The sequence below is a fragment of the Salmo trutta genome, chromosome 16 (assembly GCF_901001165.1).
Source record: "Salmo trutta chromosome 16, fSalTru1.1, whole genome shotgun sequence".
In the NCBI taxonomy this organism is placed as follows: domain Eukaryota; kingdom Metazoa; phylum Chordata; class Actinopteri; order Salmoniformes; family Salmonidae; genus Salmo; species Salmo trutta.
Window position 1 is genome coordinate 4318066 of NC_042972.1, and position 21265 is coordinate 4339330.

A 21265-nucleotide genomic window follows, 5' to 3' on the forward strand; every position below is an offset into this window, starting at 1 on the left:
TGCTGCCTTGGCAGGAACTAATGGGGATCCATAATAAACCCCAGGAAGAGTAGCTGCTGCCTTGGCAGGAACTAATGGAGATCCATAATAAACCCCAGGAAGAGTAGCTGCTGCCTTGGCAGGAACTAATGAGGATCCATAATAAACCCCAGGAAGTAGCTGCTGCCTTGGCAGGAACTAATGGGGATCCATAATAAACCCCAGGAAGAGTAGCTGCTGCCTTGGCAGGAACTAATGGGGAACCATAATAAACCCCAGGAAGAGTAGCTGCTGCCTTGGCAGGAACTAATGAGGATCCATAATAAACCCCAGGAAGAGTAGCTGCTGCCTTGACAGGAACTAATGGGGATCCATAATAAACCACAGGAAGAGTAGCTGCTGCCTTGGCAGGAACTAATGGGGAACCATAATAAATACAAATACAAAACTCAAACCCTGTTCCTGGAGAGAAACCCTCCTGTGGATTTTAACTCCAACCCTAATCTAGCACACCTGAATTTAATAATCAATCAGGTTAATTACAACTGGGGTTGGAGTTAAAACCTACAGGATGGTAGCTCTCCAGGAACAGGGTTGAATTTAAAGTGGTATTATTCAGAGGATTCTCCCAGCCTTTAATAACCCTGTGTGTTCCTGTAGGATTCTCCCATCCTTTAATAACCCTGTGTGTTCCTGTAGGATTCTCCCATCCTTTAATAACCCTGTGTGTTCCTGTAGGATTCTCCCAGCCTTTAATAACCCTGTGTGGTCCTGTAGGATTCTCCCAGCCTTTAATAACCCTGTGTGTTCCTGTAGGATTCTCCCAGCCTTTAATAACCCTGTGTGTTCCTGTAGGATTCTCCCATCCTTTAATAACCCTGTGTGTTCCTGTAGGATTCTCCCAGCCTTTAATAACCCTGTGTGTTCCTGTAGGATTCTCCCAACCTTTAATAACCCTGTGTGTTCCTGTAGGATTCTCCCAGCCTTTAATAACCCTGTGTGTTCCTGTAGGATTCTCCCAGCCTTTAATAACCCTGTGTGTTCCTGTAGGATTCTCCCAGCCTTTAATAACCCTGTGTGTTCCTGTAGGAGTCTCCCAGCCTTTAATAACCCTGTGTGTTCCTGTAGGATTCTCCCAGACTTTAATAACCCTGTGTGTTCCTGTAGGATTCTCCCAGCCTTTAATAACCCTGTGTGTTCCTGTAGGATTCTCCCAGCCTTTAATAACCCTGTGTGTTCCTGTAGGATTCTCCCAGCCTTTAATAACCCTGTGTGTTCCTGTAGGATTCTCCCAGCCTTTAATAACCCTGTGTGTTCCTGTAGGATTCTCCCAGCCTTTAATAACCCTGTGTGTTCCTTTAGGATTCCCCCAGCCTTTAATAACCCTGTGTGTTCCTGTAGGATTCTCCCTTTCTTTAATAACCCTGTGTGTTCCTGTAGGATTCTCCCAGCCTTTAATAACCCTGTGTGTTCCTGTAGGATTCTCCCAGCTTTTAATAACCCTGTGTGTTCCTGTAGGATTCTCCCAGCCTTTAATAACCCTGTGTGTTCCTGTAGGATTCTCCCAGCCTTTAATAACCCTGTGTGTTCCTGTAGGATTCTCCCAGCCTTTAATAACCCTGTGTGTTCCTGTAGGATTCTCCCAGCCTTTAATAACCCTGTGTGTTCCTGTAGGATTCCCCCAGCCTTTAATAACCCTGTGTGTTCCTGTAGGATTCTCCCAGCCTTTAATAACCCTGTGTGTTCCTGTAGGATTCTCCCAGACTTTAATAACCCTGTGTGTTCCTGTAGGAGTCTCCCAGCCTTTAATAACCCTGTGTGTTCCTGTAGGATTCTCCCAGCCTTTAATAACCCTGTGTGTTCCTGTAGGAGTCTCCCAGCCTTTAATAACCCTGTGTGTTCCTGTAGGATTCTCCCAGCCTTTAATAACCCTGTGTGTTCCTGTAGGATTCTCCCAGCCTTTAATAACCCTGTGTGTTCCTGTAGGATTCTCCCAGCCTTTAATAACCCTGTGTGTTCCTGTAGGAGTCTCCCAGCCTTTAATAACCCTGTGTGTTCCTGTAGGAGTCTCCCAGCCTTTAATAACCCTGTGTGTTCCTGTAGGATTCTCCCAGCCTTTAATAACCCTGTGTGTTCCTGTAGGATTCTCCCAGCATTTAATAACCCTGTGTGTTCCTGTAAGATTCTCCCAGCCTTTAATTACCCTGTGTGTTCCTGTAGGATTCTCCCAGCCTTTAATAACCCTGTGTGTTCCTGTAGGATTCCCCCAGCCTTTAATAACCCTGTGTGTTCCTGTAGGATTCTCCCAGCCTTTAATAACCCGGTGTGTTCCTGTAGGATTCTCCCAGACTTTAATAACCCTGTGTGTTCCTGTAGGAGTCTCCCAGCCTTTAATAACCCTGTGTGTTCCTGTAGGATTCTCCCAGCCTTTAATAACCCTGTGTGTTCCTGTAGGAGTCTCCCAGCCTTTAATAACCCTGTGTGTTCCTGTAGGATTCTCCCAGCCTTTAATAACCCTGTGTGTTCCTGTAGGATTCTCCCAGCCTTTAATAACCCTGTGTGTTCCTGTAGGATTCTCCCAGCCTTTAATAACCCTGTGTGTTCCTGTAGGATTCTCCCAGCCTTTAATAACCCTGTGTGTTCCTGTAGGATTCTCCCAGCCTTTAATAACCCTGTGTGTTCCTGTAGGATTCTCCCAGCCTTTAATAACCCTGTGTGTTCCTGTAGGATTCTCCCAGCCTTTAATAACCCTGTGTGTTCCTGTAGGATTCTCCCAGCCTTTAATAACCCTGTGTGTTCCTGTAGGATTCTCCCAGCCTTTAATAACCCTGTGTGTTCCTGTAGGAGTCTCCCAGCCTTTAATAACCCTGTGTGTTCCTGTAGGATTCTCCCTTTCTTTAAAAACCCTGTGTGTTCCTGTAGGATTCTCCCAGTCTTTAATAACCCTGTGTGTTCCTGTAGGATTCTCCCAGCCTTTAATAACCCTGTGTGTTCCTGTAGGATTCTCCCAGCCTTTAATAGCCCTGTGTGTTCCTGTAGGATTCTCCCAGTCTTTAATAACCCTGTGTGTTCCTGTAGGATTCTCCAAGTCTCTAATAACCCTGTGTGTTCCTGTAGGATTCTCCCAGCCTTTAATAACCCTGTGTGTTCCTGTAGGATTCTCCCAGTCTTTAATAACCCTGTGTGTTCCTGTAGGATTCCCCCAGCCTTTAATAACCCTGTGTGTTCCTGTAGGATTCTCCCAGCCTTTAATAACCCTGTGTGTTCCTGTAGGATTCTCCCAGACTTTAATAACCCTTTGTGTTCCTGTAGTAGTCTCCCAGCCTTTAATAACCCTGTGTGTTCCTGTAGGATTCTCCCAGCCTTTAATAACCCTGTGTGTTCCTGTAGGAGTCTCCCAGCCTTTAATAACCCTGTGTGTTCCTGTAGGATTCTCCCAGCCTTTAATAACCCTGTGTGTTCCTGTAGGATTCTCCCAGCCTTTAATAACCCTGTGTGTTCCTGTAAGATTCTCCCAGCCTTTAATAACCCTGTGTGTTCCTGTAGGATTCTCCCAGCCTTTAATAACCCTGTGTGTTCCTGTAGGATTCTCCCAGCCTTTAATAACCCTGTGTGTTCCTGTAGGATTCTCCCATCCTTTAATAACCCTGTGTGTTCCTGTAGGATTCTCCCATCCTTTAATAACCCTGTGTGTTCCTGTAGAATTCCCCCAGTCTTTAATAACCCTGTGTGTTCCTGTAGGATTCTCCCAGCCTTTAATAACCCTGTGTGTTCCTGTAGGATTCTCCCAGCCTTTAATAACCCTGTGTGTTCATGTAGGATTCTCCCAGCCTTTAATAACCCTGTGTGTTCCTGTAGGATTCTCCCAGCCTTTAATAATAACCATGTGTGTTCCTGTAGGATTCTCCCAGCCTTTAATAACCCTGTGTGTTCCTGTAGGATTCTCCCAGCCTTTAATAACCCTGTGTGTTCCTGTAGGATTCTCCCAGCCTTTAATAACCCTGTGTGTTCCTGTAGGATTCTCCCATCCTTTAATAACCCTGTGTGTTCCTGTAGGATTCTCCCAGCCTTTAATAATAACCCTGTGTGTTCCTGTAGGAGTCTCCCAGCCTTTAATAACCCTGTGTGTTCCTGTAGAATTCTCCCAGCCTTTAATAACCCTGTGTGTTCCTGTAGGATTCTCCCAGCCTTTAATAACCCTGTGTGTTCCTGTAGGATTCTCCCAGCCTTTAATAACCCTGTGTGTTCCTGTAGGATTCTCCCAGCCTTTAATAACCCTGTGTGTTCCTGTAGGATTCTCCCAGCCTTTAATAATAACCCTGTGTGTTCCTGTAGGAGTCTCCCAGCCTTTAATAACCCTGTGTGTTCCTGTAGAATTCTCCCAGCCTTTAATAACCCTGTGTGTTCCTGTAGGATTCCCCTCTGAAGGCGGTCCAGATGCTGTGGGTGAACTTGATAATGGACACCTTTGCGTCCCTGGCCCTGGCTACCGAGCCCCCCACCGAGGCCCTGCTGATGAGGAAGCCGTACGGCCGCAACAAACCGCTGATCTCCAGCACCATGACCAAGAACATCCTGGGACACGGCATCTATCAGCTGGTCATCATCTTCTCCCTGCTGTTCGTCGGTAAGGGATTCTTTCTTTTTAAAGTCCTCTCCTATTTGTTGTTTATTGGATAAAGAAATGAAAGATAGCTGAAATAGCGTCTCAGACTGCTAGACCACCCTTGGCCACAGTTGGTACGTCATTAAAGTGTACTGTCCACCTGGCTAGCATTGTTGTGGTAAAACACCTTGGTTTATTAAAAGGGAAGTTCAAGATTTTACAACTTCATGTTAGATGGTTCCTCACCGTAAAACTAGTCTATGAGTCATGAGAAACTGTAATAGGTGGTTGAGTTTTCTTTAAACAGACACTACAAACGTCAGCTAACTTTAGCCACCTCTAGCCTCTAGTTCTTTGACATCAACAAGACGATATCTCTCTCTCGCTCTCTCTCTCTCTCTCTCTCTCTCTCTCTCTCTCTCAGGTGAGCAGATATTTGACATAGACAGTGGTCGTCACGCTCCGCTCCACTCCCCTCCGTCAGAACACTACACCATCATTTTCAACACCTTCGTCCTCATGCAGCTTTTCAACGAGATCAACGCCAGGAAGATCCACGGAGAGAGGAACGTCTTTGACGGAATCTTCAGGAACCCTATCTTCTGTTCCATCGTCTTTGGAACATTTGCCATCCAGGTAGGAACCTTTGCCATCCAGGTAGAATCCTTCGCCATTCCAGGTAGCATCCGTCGCCATTCCAGGTAGCATCCTTCGCCATCCAGGTAGCATCCTTCGCCATTCCAGGTAGCATCCTTTGCCATTCCAGGTAGAATCCTTCGCCATTCCAGGTAGCATCCTTCTCCATTCCAGGTAGCATCCTTCGCCATCCAGGTAGCATCCTTCGCCATTCCAGGTAGCATACTTCGCCATCCAGGTAGCATCCTTCGCCATTCCAGGTAGAATCCTTCACCATTCCAGGTAGCATCCTTCGCCATTCCAGGTAGCATCCTTCGCCATCCAGGTAGCATCCTTCGCCATTCCAGGTAGCATCCTTTGCCATTCCAGGTAGCATCCTTCGCCATTCCAGGTAGCATACTTCGCCATCCAGGTAGCATCCTTCGCCATTCCAGGTAGCATCCTTCGCCATTCCAGGTAGCATCCTTCGCCATTCCAGGTAGCATCCTTCGCCAATCCAGGTAGCATCCTTCGCCATTCCAGGTAGCATCCTTCGCCAATCCAGGTAGGAACCTTTGCCGTTCCAGGTAGCATCCTTCGCCATTCCAGGTAGCATCCTTCGCCATTCCAGGTAGCATCCTTCGCCATTCCAGGTAGGAACCTTTGCCATCCAGGTAGCATCCTTTGCCAATCCAGGTAGGATAGGTGTGCATTGTGAGGTATTGTATAGTTTCATAATACAGGTTCCTATCTGTGTGTTTACAGATTGTGATCGTGCAGTTTGGAGGGAAGCCGTTCAGTTGTACTCCTCTGGATTTGGAAAAGTGGGGATGGTGCACCTTCCTGGGTCTAGGAGAGTTGGTCTGGGGACAGGTAAACATACCTTTACATACCTGGGTCTAGGAGAGTTGGTCTGGGGACAGGTAAACATACCTTTACATACCTGGGTCTAGGAGAGTTGGTCTGGGGACAGGTAAACATACCTTTACATACCTGGGTCTAGGAGAGTTGGTCTGGGGACAGGTAAACATACCTTTACATATCTTGACGCACCTTGACATACTTTGACATGCCTATAACATACCTTGACATACAGTACCTTGACATACCTCTACATACTCTTAAAACAAAAACTTACAAATTATATTATGTTTTTAATTAAAGAAACCTGAATATGTCATGTATTCATATATCGCTGAGTTCTTTCAGTTCCTTCTGAAAAAACGTGAAGAATCAGCTCACATTTCCACCTCTGGGAGAGAATCATGTCTCCCCCTCCCTTTGTTTCCGCCTCCCTGTGCCTCCCCCTCCCTTTGCCTCCCCCTCCCTGTGTCTCCCCCTCCCTCTGTCTCCCCCTCCCTGTGTCTCCCCCTCCCTGTGTCTCCCCCTCCCTTTGTTTCCCCCCCTAGGTGATCGCCACTATCCCTAACAGCAAGCTGCGGTTCCTGCGAGGGGCGGGTCAGCTGACCAAGAAGAACGAAATGCCTGGGGATGAGGACATGAACGAGGACAACGAGGAGATCGACCACGCAGAGAGAGAGCTGCGACGCGGACAGGTCCTCTGGTTCAGGGGGCTCAACCGCATTCAGACTCAGGTGAGGAACCAATGACAAGCTGTGGGAGGGTAAGATAAACCTATGACAAACCGTGGGAGATGACAGACCGATGACCAGCTATTCGGAGGGGACAGACCGACGACCAGCTATGGGAGGGGACAGACCGACGACAAGCTATGGGAGGGGACAGACCGATGACCAGCTATGGGAGGGGACAGACCGATGACCAGCTATGGGAGGGGACAGACCGATGACCAGCTATGGGAGGGGACAGACCGATGACCAGCTATGGGAGGGGACAGACCGATGTCAAGCTATGGGAGGGGACAGACCGATGACCAGCTATGGGAGGGGACAGACCGATGTCAAGCTATGGGAGGGGACAGACCGATGTCAAGCTATGGGAGGGGACAGACCGATGACCAGCTATGGGAGGGGACAGACCGATGACAAGCTATGGAAGGGGACAGACCGATGTCAAGCTATGGGAGGGGACAGACCGAGAACACTGTAAAATAAAATGTACAGAGTACATTGAGAGAATACTATTGTCATGAAATTCCATGGACCGACTACACTGTGAGTTTGCATGATGATATTGCAGTTACTTGAACGTCATTAAAATGCGTGCTATAGTAATAGTAGTAATATTGGAGTACCTCTTGGATCAGTATAAGGAACTGAAATGTTTATCTTGTAGATAGTTGTATTTGTTGCAGTAACCCTGGACTTTAGATACTTTAAATAAAGGACGTACTGTCTGTCCACTGTATCTAAATGAGGAGTACCCCAAGGATCCGTAATGGGACCTTTATTATTCCGTCTGCGTACACACTACCAGTCAAAAGTTTGGACACACCTGCTCATTCAAGGGTTTTATTTATTTTGACTATTTTCTACATTTTAAGAATAACAGTGAAGACATCAAAACTATGAAATAACACATATGGAATCATGTAGTGACCAAAAAAGTGTTAAAACAAATCAAAATATATTTTAGATTTCAGATTCTTCAAAGCAGCCGCTCTTTGCCTTGATGACACCTTTGCACACTCATGGAATTCGCTCAACCAGCTTCACCTGGAATGCTTTTCCGACTGTCTTGAAGGAATTCCCACATATGCTGAGCACTTGTTGGCTACTTTTCCTTCACTCTGCGGTCCAACTCATCCCAAACCATCTCATTTGGGTTGAGGTCAGGTGATTGTGGAGGCCAGGTCATCTGATGCAGCACTCCATCACTCTCCTTCTTGGTCAAATAGCCCTTACACAGCCTGGAGGTGTGTTGGTCATTGTCCTGTTGAAAAATAAACGATAGTCCCACTAAGCACACACCAGATGGGATGGCGTATCGCTGCAGAATGTTGTTGTAGCCATGCTGCTCTAGTGTGCCTTGAATTCTAAATAAATCACTGACAGCGTCACCAGCATAGCACCCCTACACATCACATCTCCTCCTCCATGCTTCACGATGGGAACCACACATGCGGAGATCATCTGTTCACCTCCTCTGCGTCTCACAAAGACACGGTGGTTGGAACCAAAAATCTCAAATTTGGACTCATTAGACCAAAGGACAGATTTCCACTGGTCTAATGTCCATTGTTCGTGTTTCTTGGCCCAAGCAAGTCTCTTCTTTTTATTGGTGTCCTTTAGTAGTGGTTTATTTGCAACAATTCGACCACGAAGGCCTGATTCACACAGTCTCCTCTGAAAAGTTGATTTTGAGATGTGTCTGTTAGTTGAACTCTGTGAAGCATTTATTTGGGCTGCAATTTCTGAGGCTGTAAGTCTAATGAACTTATCCTCTGCAGCAGAGATAACTCTGGGTCTTCCTTTCCTGTGGAGGTTCTTGAAATGTTCCGTATTGACTGACCTTCATGACTTAAAGTAATGATGGACTGTCATTTCTCTTTGCTTATTTGAGCTGTTCTTGCCATAATATGGACTTGGTATTTTATCAAATAGGGCTATCTTCTGTATACCCCCCCCCCCCCCCCCCCCACACACCTTGTCACAACACCACTGATTGGCTCAAACGCATTAAGAAGGAAATAAATTCCACAAATTAACTTCTTGAGGCTACCTGGGACGTTAGCGTTCCCCCCGTGGCGCACCCTATCAACTGCAGGTGCATTTCAAGAGCGGCAAATTTGAAACCAAATAAATGTACAAATTCAAATTTCTCAAACATACAACTAACTTACAGCCTTTGAAAGATAAACATCTTCTTAATCTAACCACGTTTACCGATTTCAAAAAGGTTTTACGGGGAAAGCATAAAGTTAGGTTATGTTAGGAGAGTACATTGACAATAGCTGTGTGCAATGCATTGTCGATTCAAAGACATGCGTCACCAAAACCATACAATCAGCTAAAATTATGCACTAACCTTTTACAATCTCCATCAGATGACACTCCTAGGACATTTTGTTAGACAATGCATGCATTTTTAGTTCTATCAAGTTCATATTTATATCTAAAAACAGTGTTTTACTATGGCGTTGATGTTCAGGAAATCGTTTCCCTCCAATACCGGCAGTCAAGTCATGACGACAAAATAATTAATTAATATTAGAAAACATTGCTAAAATATTATATTGTCATTCAAAGAATTATAGATTTACATCTCTTGAACGCAATGGACTTGTCAGATTTTAAATTAACCTTACTGGGAAATCACACTTTGCAATAATCTGAGCACTGCGCCAGAAAAATACGCATCGCGATACAGACTAACCGCCATGTTGGAGGAATCTAAAATCGAAAATACTATATAAATAATCCATTACCTTTGATTCTCTTCATCAGATGTCACTTCCAAAGAGTCCCAGGTCCATAACGAATGTAGTTTTGTTCAAAAAAGCTCATCATTTATGTCGAAAAACCTCCGTGTTGTAGCGCATGATCTAAGCCAGCCGGACTTCACTTCACTTCAAGAACGGAAAAAATATATTTCCGTTCGTTCAAACATGTCAAACGTTGTATCGCATAAATCATTAGGGCCTTTTTTAACCAGAACATGAATAAAATTCAAGGCGGACCATTGGGTTTTCTTTTAAAACGTTTCGGAATGAGAGTACCCACCATCAAATCGCGCGCCAGGGTGAATGATGGACCATCACGTTCCATGGCTCTTATTCGGTCAGATTTCACTGTAGAACACTCAAAACACTTTGTAAAGGCTGGGGACATCTTGTGGAAGCAATAGGAAGTGCCAGAATTTACCTCACCCCCTTTGTTTTTCAATGGCATAGGCTCAAAGTCAATTCAACACATCAGGTATCCACTTCCTGTCAGAATCTGTCTCAGGGTTTTGCCTGCCAAATGAGTTCTGTTATACTCACAGACACCATTCAAACAGTTTTTGAAACTTTAGGGTGTTTTCTATCCATATATAATAAGTATATGCATATTGTAGTTACTGGGTAGGTGTAGGAGGCATTTAAAAATGGGCACATATTTTTTCAAAAATTCTCAATACTGCCCCCTATACCCTAACAGGTTAACTTTTAAGAAGGCACACCTGTTAATTGAAATGCATTCCAGGTGACTACCTCATGAAGCTGGTTGAGAGAATGCCAAGAGTGTGCAAAGCTGTCACCAAGGCAAAGGGTGTCTACTTTGAAGAATCTAAAATATAAAATATATTTTGATTTGTTTAACACTTTTTTTGGTTACTACATGATTCCATATGTGTTATTTCATAGTTTTGATGTCTTCACTACTATTCTACAATGTAGAAAATAGTACAAATAAAGAGGTTTTAACTCCGACCCTGTTCCTGGAGAGATACCCTCCTGGAGGTTTTAACTCCAACCCTGTTTCTGGAGAGATACCCTCCTGTAGGTTTTACCTCCAACCCTGTTCCTGGAGAGATACCCTCCTGTAGGTTTTAAGTCCAACCCTGTTCCTGGAGAGATACCCTCCTGGAGGTTTTAACTCCAACCCTGTTGCTGGAGAGCTACCCTCCTGGAGGTTTTAACTACAGCTTTCCAGGAACAGGGTTGAAGTTAAAACCTACTGTAGAACCAAGTGAAGAGCCACAGCTGAAGCTCCTCCAGGACCGCAGTAAACTGTCTTCCCAGACACTGCTACACTGACGTCTGGAGGGTTTGAACCAAACTCTTCATCACCTTGGCGCATTCTACCAGCGACTGTACTCCATGACTCTGGGCCAGTACTTTCACTGTGATAAGGTCTTATGTACCTATATATCAGAAACACAATGTTCTCAGGGTGGGTGATCCTCCTATCCCAGCCTAACCGTCGTCTATCATGTCTATCCTACTACCATGGCCTGTCTGTTTATCTGATTGATGCCCGTTACTCTGAGCCAGCACCGTTAGCACTGTGATACGCAAAGATCTTTGTGACCCCTTAAGAGGTCTCAATCACCTACATGTCAGATAGACAGGTTCCCATGGCTAAGACCAGGGGGATGCGCTTTGTCATGGCCTAGTCTGTCCTGTCTGTCCTACTACCATGTCCTGTCTGTCAAACATTGGCCCTACACATGCGTTGGCATCACCTCAGTTTCACCTGATCAAAAAGCCCATTACTTCCTGTACCATTATCACTGTGATACACTAAAACTACCTGTCAGAGTGGCAGGTTCCCTGGGAGTGTTGTTCTGACCTGTCTGTCTGACCTGTCTGAATGAGCGGTCTGTCTGACCTGTCTGAATGAGCGGTCTGTCTGACCTGTCTGTCTGACCTGTCTGTCTGTTTGACCTGTCTGTCTGTCTGACCTGTCTGTCTGACCTGTCTGTATGAGCGGTCTGTCTGACCTGTCTGTATGACCTGTCTGTCTGTTTGACCTGTCTGTCTGTCTGACCTGTCTGTCTGTATGACCTGTCTGTATGAACTGTCTGTCTGACCTGTCTGTCTGACCTGTCTGTCTGAGCGGTCTGTCTTGTTTTCTCCTCCAGATCGATGTGGTGAACACGTTCAAGAGCGGCAGCTCCTATCAGGGCCAGCTGCGGAGACAGTCCTCCACCACCAGTCAGAACCAGGATGTAACCCATGTTTCTAGTCCCAGTCATGTGTCCTTGTCCAATGCCATTTCTCCTACCTCTCCCGCTGGGCGTGAGTCACTGTCCTCTGCTTCTGCTACTTTCAGGGATGTCTCCCAGTCTCCCGATACACTAGAAGTATCCCTTTACAGTTACGTTTGTACATTGCAGTTTTGGTCATTTAGTTAGGAGAGGCTTTGCTTTCTACCTGACTGACTTACAGTACAATCAGTGTATTCAACTTAAGTTTGTAAAACAATAATCACATCACTATCAATCACAAAACGTTCCCCAAAATTCACAGGTTTCGCTGAAATCCTGGTTGGAAAATTCCTTGAATTGTGAGTGAATAAGAAGGGAAATCCGGAATCCTCCAATCAGGATTTGGGAAACTTACCATATTTTTGCAACCCTAGATATAATTTGGGTCAGAAGTTTATTTTTTAATTTTCTGACCACGGAACCTAAAAGGGATAAACTCTAAAGGTTTCTGTTTAATCAACACATTCTACATTCTACATTCTACATTCTACATTATACATTATACATTCTACATTCCAGAGATTCTAACATCTCTGTAGTAATTCATTATTACTACTAATTCGTTTCCACTAGTCAGGTTGCCAGATCTGTATTGGTTTAAGGTAACTCTAGCTAACAGGTTGATAAATGACAGCTCGTTGATTATTTTTTTTTTTAAACGGGTGGCATCTCTGAAGACAATTTCTCTAGATTACCTTCTTTTCTATTCTTGATTTTCTTTTACACTTCTTGACATATTCTGTTCATCTCTGTCCCCCCCAAGAGAGTTATTGTCTCATTGTTACATGTCTTTGTTTTCCCAGAGTGCTAAGAGTGGGATGAGGCTACCGCCCACGTCGTGAATTTCAGGTTGTGAGTTTTCGTCCATTGTTTGACAAACTTTGATGTTAAAAAAAACGAATTTCAACCACACAAAAAAAAAAACTCACCGGGCTGGGTAAACATTCAAGTATAAGCCAATGGTATCATTTCTTACTGTGCTGTTTCAACCAATGGTATCATCCATTACTGTGCTGTTTCAGCCAATGGTATCATCCATTATTTACAGGGGGGAAACTGGATGCTGGTTTTCTCTTCTCGTTACAGCTGATAAGACGGAAGCAGGAGGCAGAGAATCGCCTCTCTCGCTCTCTCTTTCTGTGTCCAGTCGCTCTCATGGTCCTGTCTTCTCTGTTCTGTCATCTTTATGTAACTCAGAGGGCCTGTAGCCAGTGTCCCATCCCGTCTCGTGGCTTCACGCTGTTTGGTTTGATCTGAGGCTGTGTACTGTACCGTACTGCTGATATGACTGACTTGCCACAGTGTATACCTTTTTCATCGCTCGTTGGTCCGATTTCTTTGACTGTGTTTCTTATTTTTTGTTGTTGCCACTTTACCTCCTTTTGAGGCCCCAAAATCAAGAAGATTAAGAGTCCTCAGAGTCCTCAGAGTCCTCAGAGTCCTCAGAGTCCTCAGAGTCCTCAGATTCCTCAGAGTCCTCAGAGTCCTCAGAGTACTCAGTCAATCCTAAAAATGTTAGTTCTGACAATATTGATATTGGTCTGGTAAGATGTAGATGAAACTATAACCATTTCATAGCTGAGAAACACATACTTTTTTTCAAGAATGTTTAAAGAGTTTCATGCGTCTATCATTAAACATGGAAAATAATTCTCCTCACATCTCAATTACTTTTCATACATCAGTGGTACAGCATTCCTCTTAAAAAGTTACGGTTAGCATAATAGACATCTGAATCGAAAGGGATTGTAGTAGACGTCTTGAAGCATTTACACTCACCAGTGGCCAGTGTATTAGGTACACCCATCTAATACCGGGTTGGACTCCCCTTTGCCTCCGGAACAGCCTGAATTCTTCGGGGCATATCTACAAAGTGTCGGAAACGTTCTACAGGGATGTTGGTCCATGCTGACGCGATGACATCACGCAGTTGCTGCAGATTGGACGGCGGTACGTTCATGCTGCTAACAGCCCGTTCCATCTCATCCCATTATGCTCTATAGGGTTGAAGTCTGGGGGACGGACCAGGCCACTCTAGTAAACTGAACTCACTGTCATGTTCCAGGCGATGTTTTTCCACTCCTCATTTGTCCAGTGTTGATGATGGCCTGTCCACTGGAGCTGCTTCATCTTGTTTTTAGCTGATTGGACTGGAACCCGGTGTGGTCGTCTGCTGCAATTAGCCAATCAGTAACAGGGATCAACGAGTTGTTCGTTCAGAGATGTCGTTCTGCACACCACCGTTGGACTGCGCAGTTATGTCGTTTTTGTGGTCTGACCTGTTAGCTTGCAGGACTCTTGCCATTCTCCTTCGACTTCTCTCATCAATGAGCTGTTTTATCGCCCACAAGACTGGATGTTATTTGTTTGTCGCACCGTTCTCTGTAAACCCTAGACGCTCATGTGTGAAAAGACCAGGAGAGCGGACGTTTGTGAGATACGGCATCTGACGTGCTTGGCACCGACCGTCATACCACGCTCAGTCACTTCTGTCACTCGTTTTGGCCCGTTCTAACGTTCAATCATACAGTAACTGAATGTCTGGATGCCTGTTTGCTTTATATAGCAAGCCACGACCACCTGACTATAGGAGTGATCAATTTTTCGTGACCGGGTTGGTGTACCTAATAAACTGTCCCGTTGAAAGTATTTGAATTCAATACTAACAATTCAGAATCTCTAATTTGATGCACCTATTAATTAACCAGTGAAAGTGAAATAAACTTTTTTTTTTAAAAAGCAAAACATATATACAAAATAATTTAGAAAAAAATACATTTGAACTTAAATCCATTCATGTAATTAATACATTTTACGTGTGTTACACATCAACAATGGTACTATAACATAATGCTTTTTATATGTATTTTTCTCCAATACAAATGGTAAAAAAAACACAACAGGAAAACAAAACAAGCACTACTTTGGGGCCTATACTTGACTGTTTGCTCAGACGTGCATGGAGTTGAGCTCAGAGAAACAGACCTCTGGCAGTAATACAACACAGACACCTAGCTGTGTTGTACAGCTAGGTGTCTGTGTGTCTGTGTGTTCTGTTCATCACCGTGTGGTCCCTGTTGCATGTTTCACCTTGTCTTGTTGGTTGTCTGGTTAGTTGGTTGGCTGTTGAAGCTTGTGTTCTGGTCTGCTTCCATTTGTATTATTTTGCCACTGACTGTGATCCTTTTCCCAGCATCCCCCCCCCCCCCCTGTCTCCTCATATCTCCCCCCCCCCCCCCAAAAAACGGGACATTCCTCCTTTATGTCCCTCTATGTCCAACTATGTCCACATTTATCCATTCCCAGTCTCTGTGGATGTCCTACCCATCACTCCCTGTCCTTGTATGGTCCGTCTCTCTTCCAACCTCCTACAACGGATCTGAAGTATAACCTTTTCCTCCTACGACCTCCAGACGTCTTCAACTTGCATGATTTGTATTTCTGTGTGCAGTTCTTTATTAACCGTGACTTAACTCTACAGGTATATCGCGCATTGGATCATCACACTCTTCTACGATATTTACATTGACCAAGTGTTTAGGCTCCACCAAAGTGAATAGATTCCATCAATTCCAGGACCACGGAGCTGAGTAACTAAAACTATTTCTACCATGACCTGTTCTGATTTCTACCATGACCTGTTCTGATGAGAATGGGACCGTAATTGATACTTATTTACTGATCTGATTAAAGTGACATTTTACCCAATATGGACTTATAAATCAGTGTATACCAGTGATGCAAGGGCTATGCAAGGTCAGTGACGACCTATTATTAACGTGGCTTAACTCTATAGGTATATAGTGTCTTATCTCTATAGGTATATAGTGTCTTATCTCTATAGGTATATAGTGTCTTATCTCTATAGGTATATAGTGTCTTATCTCTATAGGTATATAGTGTCTTATCTCTATAGGTATATCATGTCTTATCTCTATAGGTATAACATGTCTTATCTCTATAGGTATATAGTGTCTTATCTCTATAGGTATATAGTGTCTTACCTCTATAGGTATATCATGTCTTATCTCTATAGGTATATAGTGTCTTATCTCTATAGGTATATAGTGTCTTATCTCTATAGGTATATAGTGTCTTATCTCTATAGGTATATAGTGTCTTATCTCTATAGGTATATTGTGTCTTATCTCTATAGGTATATAGTGTCTTATCTCTATAGGTATAGCATGTCTTATCTCTATAGGTATATAGTGTCTTATCTCTATAGGTATATAGTGTCTTATCTCTATAGGTATATAGTGTCTTATCTCTATAGGTATATTGTGTCTTATCTCTATAGGTATATAGTGTCTTATCTCTATAGGTATAGCATGTCTTATCTCTATTGGTATATAGTGTCTTACCTCTATAGGTATATCGCATATTGGGTCCTGGTTTATACATACAACGAGTTTTAAGTTTATCTTGTGTTTTACCTATGACCTTCTGTTTAGGTGCGCGTCAGATGAGTTAGTTGTGTACCATATTGTACTGTATTGTATTATACTGTATTATATTGTACTGTACTGTATTATATTGTACTGTACCGTATTATACTGCGATGTATTATACTGTACCGTACTGTACTGTGAAAGCAGACCACAGACTGCAGTTTCCTCCTCCTCCCTAACCCCCTCTGTCTTTATCTGTCCATCTCTCAATCTCAGAGGATTCTCTACCTCTCCCACAGGCAATCCTTCCTGACGGATCTCATTTGCTCTCCTGTGTTTACTCTCTCTCCCCTCTTCTCTCCCTCCCCACCACAGATTCGCGTCGTGAACGCGTTCCGTAGCTCCCTCTACGAAGGCTTGGAAAAACCAGACTCCAGACCGTCCATCCACAACTTCATGACCCACCCAGAGTTTAGGATAGAAGACACCACGCCCCACATTCCCCTGATAGACGACACGGACCTGGAAGAGGACCCCGCGTTGAGGATGATCCCCCAGTCCCAGACAGGCAGCCAGCCACAGTCCCCCAACAAGAACAACAACGCCGTCGACAGCGGCATCAACCTCACCATCGACACCACCAGTAAATCAGCTGCATCGTCCAGCCCAGCCAGCCCACTGCACAGTCTGGAGACCTCTCTCTAGTGGCCTGCAGCTGGCTGGTGAAGACCTCATCTGCAACCTTGGAGACACCATCCCACTGCAGCCTTGGAGACCTCTAACAGCATCTTCTGACAGCCTGGCTAGTGGAGACCTCCGTCTGCAATCTGGAGACCTCATTCATTGACACTTGGAGACCTTTCTCTACTGCAATATAGAGACCATTCTCTTGAGGCCTGGTGGAGATCTCTACTGCAGCCTGGTGGCTCCCACACTGCAGTTTGGAGACTTCTGTCTTTCAGTCTCTTGGATACCTCCTTTGTCTGCAGTATGGAGACCTTCCTCTAGCCTCAGTCTGTCTCCTGCTCTCTCCTCCTGTACCTGGAGAAAACATCATACCACACATACAATCAGAAAGCACAACAAAGCCAACACGCGTGACATGTGCGTGTGTGTGTACTGTATGTGTGTGTGGTGCGTGTGTGTGTGGTGCGTGTGTGTGTGTGTGCGTGCGTGTGTGTGTGTGTGTGTGTGCGCGCGCTGCTGACTGACTGAACCATGTTTCTAGCAGCATGGAAGAAGAGGACCAGAAAGTGAGTGAAAAACAGTATAAACTACAGCCCCGCTCCGTCCTCACATTAACAATGACTGTATTGATAATAGATTAAATTAAAACATTATTATCGCTCCTGCATGAATGTACATTATCCAATGTTTTTATTTCAATAGTTTTTAATTTGATTGGGTGGGTGAGAAGTGGATTGCTTCTTTAAGGCAGCTTTATGCGATCGCTGGTCTGTGAGTTCCCTGTGCAGCATGTGCTTTAACTGTAAAAATGTATTTGATTTATAAATGAGACGTGTATCAAGGTCGTAGGACTCAACAAGCACAGTAGATTTGCACCTGTTGGAAAAGAGAAACCCATAAATAAATAGCGTTTCTTAAACTTATGATATATATATATATATATATATATATATATATATATATACACACACAGAGTTTATCTTTATTTGTTGGCATGTTGCCTTGTTTCTGCTTCAATGGCTCTAACTACTTTAACTTATTTATGTCCTTAAGAGAATGTCATTTGTTTACAACACCTGTAGAAACTTCCTGGTTAATTTGTAGGTTTCCAAACCATTCAGCAGATGTAGTTGAGAAAAACTCAAGTTGTTTGAGTTCGTTGGTGTTTATAACATACAGTGTATTGGACTTGCCTGCTATCAAATACTGTAGATATTTTTAGAGGATAACAAAAGAAAACCAAAATATTATGGGATGTATAATTAATGTTAGTATTATATGATTGTTGGTATGAACTCTGAACCTTTGTTTCCAAACAGAGATGTTAATAAGACTAAAGGTTTTATTTCTTTAATTACAATTTTTCTTATTTTTGTTTATTTTTTTTGTTCAAAGCTTGAAATTGAACTTAAGTTGAGACTTACTCTGAGCTGAGAGGCCGAACAGGCCTTCTATAACGGACATGTCCTCTATATAAAAACTGCTAGTTTTAAGGATTTTTATATTTTATTTTGTGTGACCATCAAAGGCTGCGATGGATTTATATTAGAAATTGCAAACTAAGGTATATTTGGCTTATCTGTATAGAAAAATCTAAAAGTTGTGTTGAAAATCTTGTGATATATTGTGTTGATTGATTGTTTTATTATTTTGTTGTTTTCCTTTTAAAAATAATAAGAAGAAAAAAACACACGGCGATCCAAAGCTATTGTCGTTTTTAACGACAAAAAAAAAAACAACAACAAAATGTTATGATGCTTTGACTCTTTTTCAACAAAAAGAAAAAGGGAAAAAAAGAGATTTTCCTCACTATCAGGATATGAATGAAATCCCTCTGTGGTGTGCTTTTAGATGTGTTTCTGTGTGTTTTAACCAAGCTTGTCTTCCTGCCTTCACCAAGTCAACTCTAGCATCTCAACACTATTCACTTAGTTGTTAGAACTATTTATTGTGCTTTAAAGAAGAAGAAGGAGGAAGGAGAGGACAAAAGGAAGAAGGCACACTTAAACTTACTATATATCAAAAGGCACAGAGGCGTTCATTGCACACACTCTTGTGTTATTGTAATATTTCTACAACCAATTGGAGTCATTGAAAAGCATGATGTAATATGTTCAATATGCAAGTTGAACCAATCCAATTGTTCTACTCTAAATGAATCCTGTGGTGATTATACATTGACCTGATTTCTCTTTTATTAAACCAGTTCTGCCGTCAGATCAGGAGAGGGTGCACAAGCTTTCAACACTTAGCTCAGGCCTGTTGAACCAAGCTAAGGACCATTTTTTGTTTGTTTGTTGTTGAAACAGCTCTATTTTCATTCAGAAATTGGTCTATCTTGACTTCTGCAGTTACTTTTAAAACCGCTTGATTTTTGTATTTTTTTTTTTTTCTCCTTCGGGTAAAACATTTTTTTTTTTACATCAAAAGAACTTCAGCCAACATTTTTTTTTTTTAAACATCACATCTGTACATTCAAGCTATACGTTCAGCTTTAAGGGGATGCAACAGTGATCAGTAGAGTTCTATCAGTAGAGTTCTATCAGTAGAGTTCTATCAGTAGAGCTCTGTCAGTAGAGTTCTGTCAGTAGAGTTCTGTCAGTAGAGTTCTATCAGTAGAGTTCTGTCAGTAGAGTTCTATCAGTAGAGTTCTATCAGTAGAGTTCTGTCAGTAGAGTTCTGTCAGTAGAGTTCTGTCAGTAGAGTTCTGTCAGTAGAGTTCTATCAGTAGAGTTCTATCAGTAGAGTTCTGTCAGTAGAGTTCCGTCAGTAGAGTTCCGTCAGTAGAGTTCCGTCAGTAGAGTTCTGTTCTAAGAGGACATACATACGACAGTCCATCCGTCCAGGCTAGTGGGCTGTACTTTACTAAACTCTGCTTGTACTCTACGCAATTCCTCTATAGCAGAATTCATTACTGATCAGGGCCCCGTATTCACAAAGCAACTAAGGTATTGGATCGGTCCCCCCCCCCCCCCCCCAGATTACAACTCCTATTCTGAGACGCTTTGTGAATATGGGTCCTGAGCCGTTCTAGTCTCAACCAGACCACCAGGCCCTGTATTCATAACGTTTATCATAGTAGGAGTTCTGATCTAGGATCCGTTTGACCTTTTTAGATAATAGTGAATAAGATTATTATAGAAAAGGGACGGGACCTGATCCTAGACCAACAGTCGTACTCTGAATACTTGGCTCAGACTCTCTCAGTGTGTACATCATGTCAACATACACGCTTCACTAAAACACATCCAACTAATATTATAAATCATAATAACGATCATAATAATGACGACACTTCTTGCAACATGTCACCTGCCTCTGTGTACTTTACCTAGCTGCATGCATTTTTTTTTTGTGTAACAAAGAAAACGTTAATATGCCGACGGTGAAATGTGACATTCTAGCCGATTTGATGGGTATAAATGATAAATAAGTGTTCCCGGCATCCTACATCTTGTTTTTATGAATTGTTTTATCTATACAATAATTGTAAATAAAGAACTCAATGTCTTTGTTCATTTAATACTATGCAAAAAGTCATGCTTTCTGATTGTAACCCCCCCATGTTTGTGGTCTCAAAAGTCAGTAAAAAAAAATGTGATGTAAATTATTTTCTAGCTTGACGAACGTTATACGAACTGTGACTCTTGTTGCTGCTTGACTGTCCATTACCACGACTCCCAAGACAGGAGCAAGCGCAAGTGAAAAAGAAATTAACAATGAAAAAAAAGCACCAAATAAATTTCTAGAGCAGCATGAACCAGATTGGTGTTATGACCCGTGTCGTGTGGCATCTGTGTGGTGATTGGTTCTCAGAATGGTGTTATGACTCTGTGTGGTGATTGGTTCTCAGAATGGTGTTAGGACCCGATAGGGTCTCTGTGTGGTGATTGGTTCTCAGAATGGTGTTATGACCCGATAGGGTCTCTGTGTGGTGATTGGTTCTCAGAATGGTGTTATGACTCTGTGTGGTGATTGGTTCTCAGAATGGTGTTATGACTCTGTGTGGTGATTGGTTCTCAGAATGGTGTTATGACCCGATAGGGTCTCTGTGTGAAGTTCCTCCTAGATACAAATCAATGGATCAGCTTTCCCTTCTCCAGTCCTCACCTTAACTATTAGTGGGGAAAATGCAAAAATTTACCCAAGATCAGCGGTAAAAGTGTCTGTGTGATCTTTGGTTTTCTTGGCTTGCAGCTGTAGCGAGTAAAGAGCATCTTTGATTAGCAAAATATCAAATTAGTGTGACACTGTATTAAATTGAAACACTGTAACAGTATTCAATTGTAGCTAAATCTTATATTTTAACTCTTAATAATATCTTCGGTTAAAAATATCAATAATACATAAGTATATGGTTATTTATGATGAATTG

General features: G+C 43.1%; 1 protein-coding gene across 1 annotated transcript in view; it reads left to right on the forward strand.

Moving 5' to 3' along the window:
• Window positions 1-20647, forward strand: part of atp2b2 (ATPase plasma membrane Ca2+ transporting 2) — a gene marked incomplete in the record, with an annotated part of 168049 nt that extends 147402 nt beyond the window's left edge. The window contains 6 exon segments of the mRNA XM_029692808.1: window positions 4393-4606; window positions 5010-5221; window positions 5966-6073; window positions 6610-6795; window positions 11687-11773; window positions 16579-20647. Coding sequence (XP_029548668.1) covers window positions 4393-4606; window positions 5010-5221; window positions 5966-6073; window positions 6610-6795; window positions 11687-11773; window positions 16579-16908 — 1137 coding nt within the window.
• Between the last annotated feature and the right edge of the window lie 618 nt (window positions 20648-21265).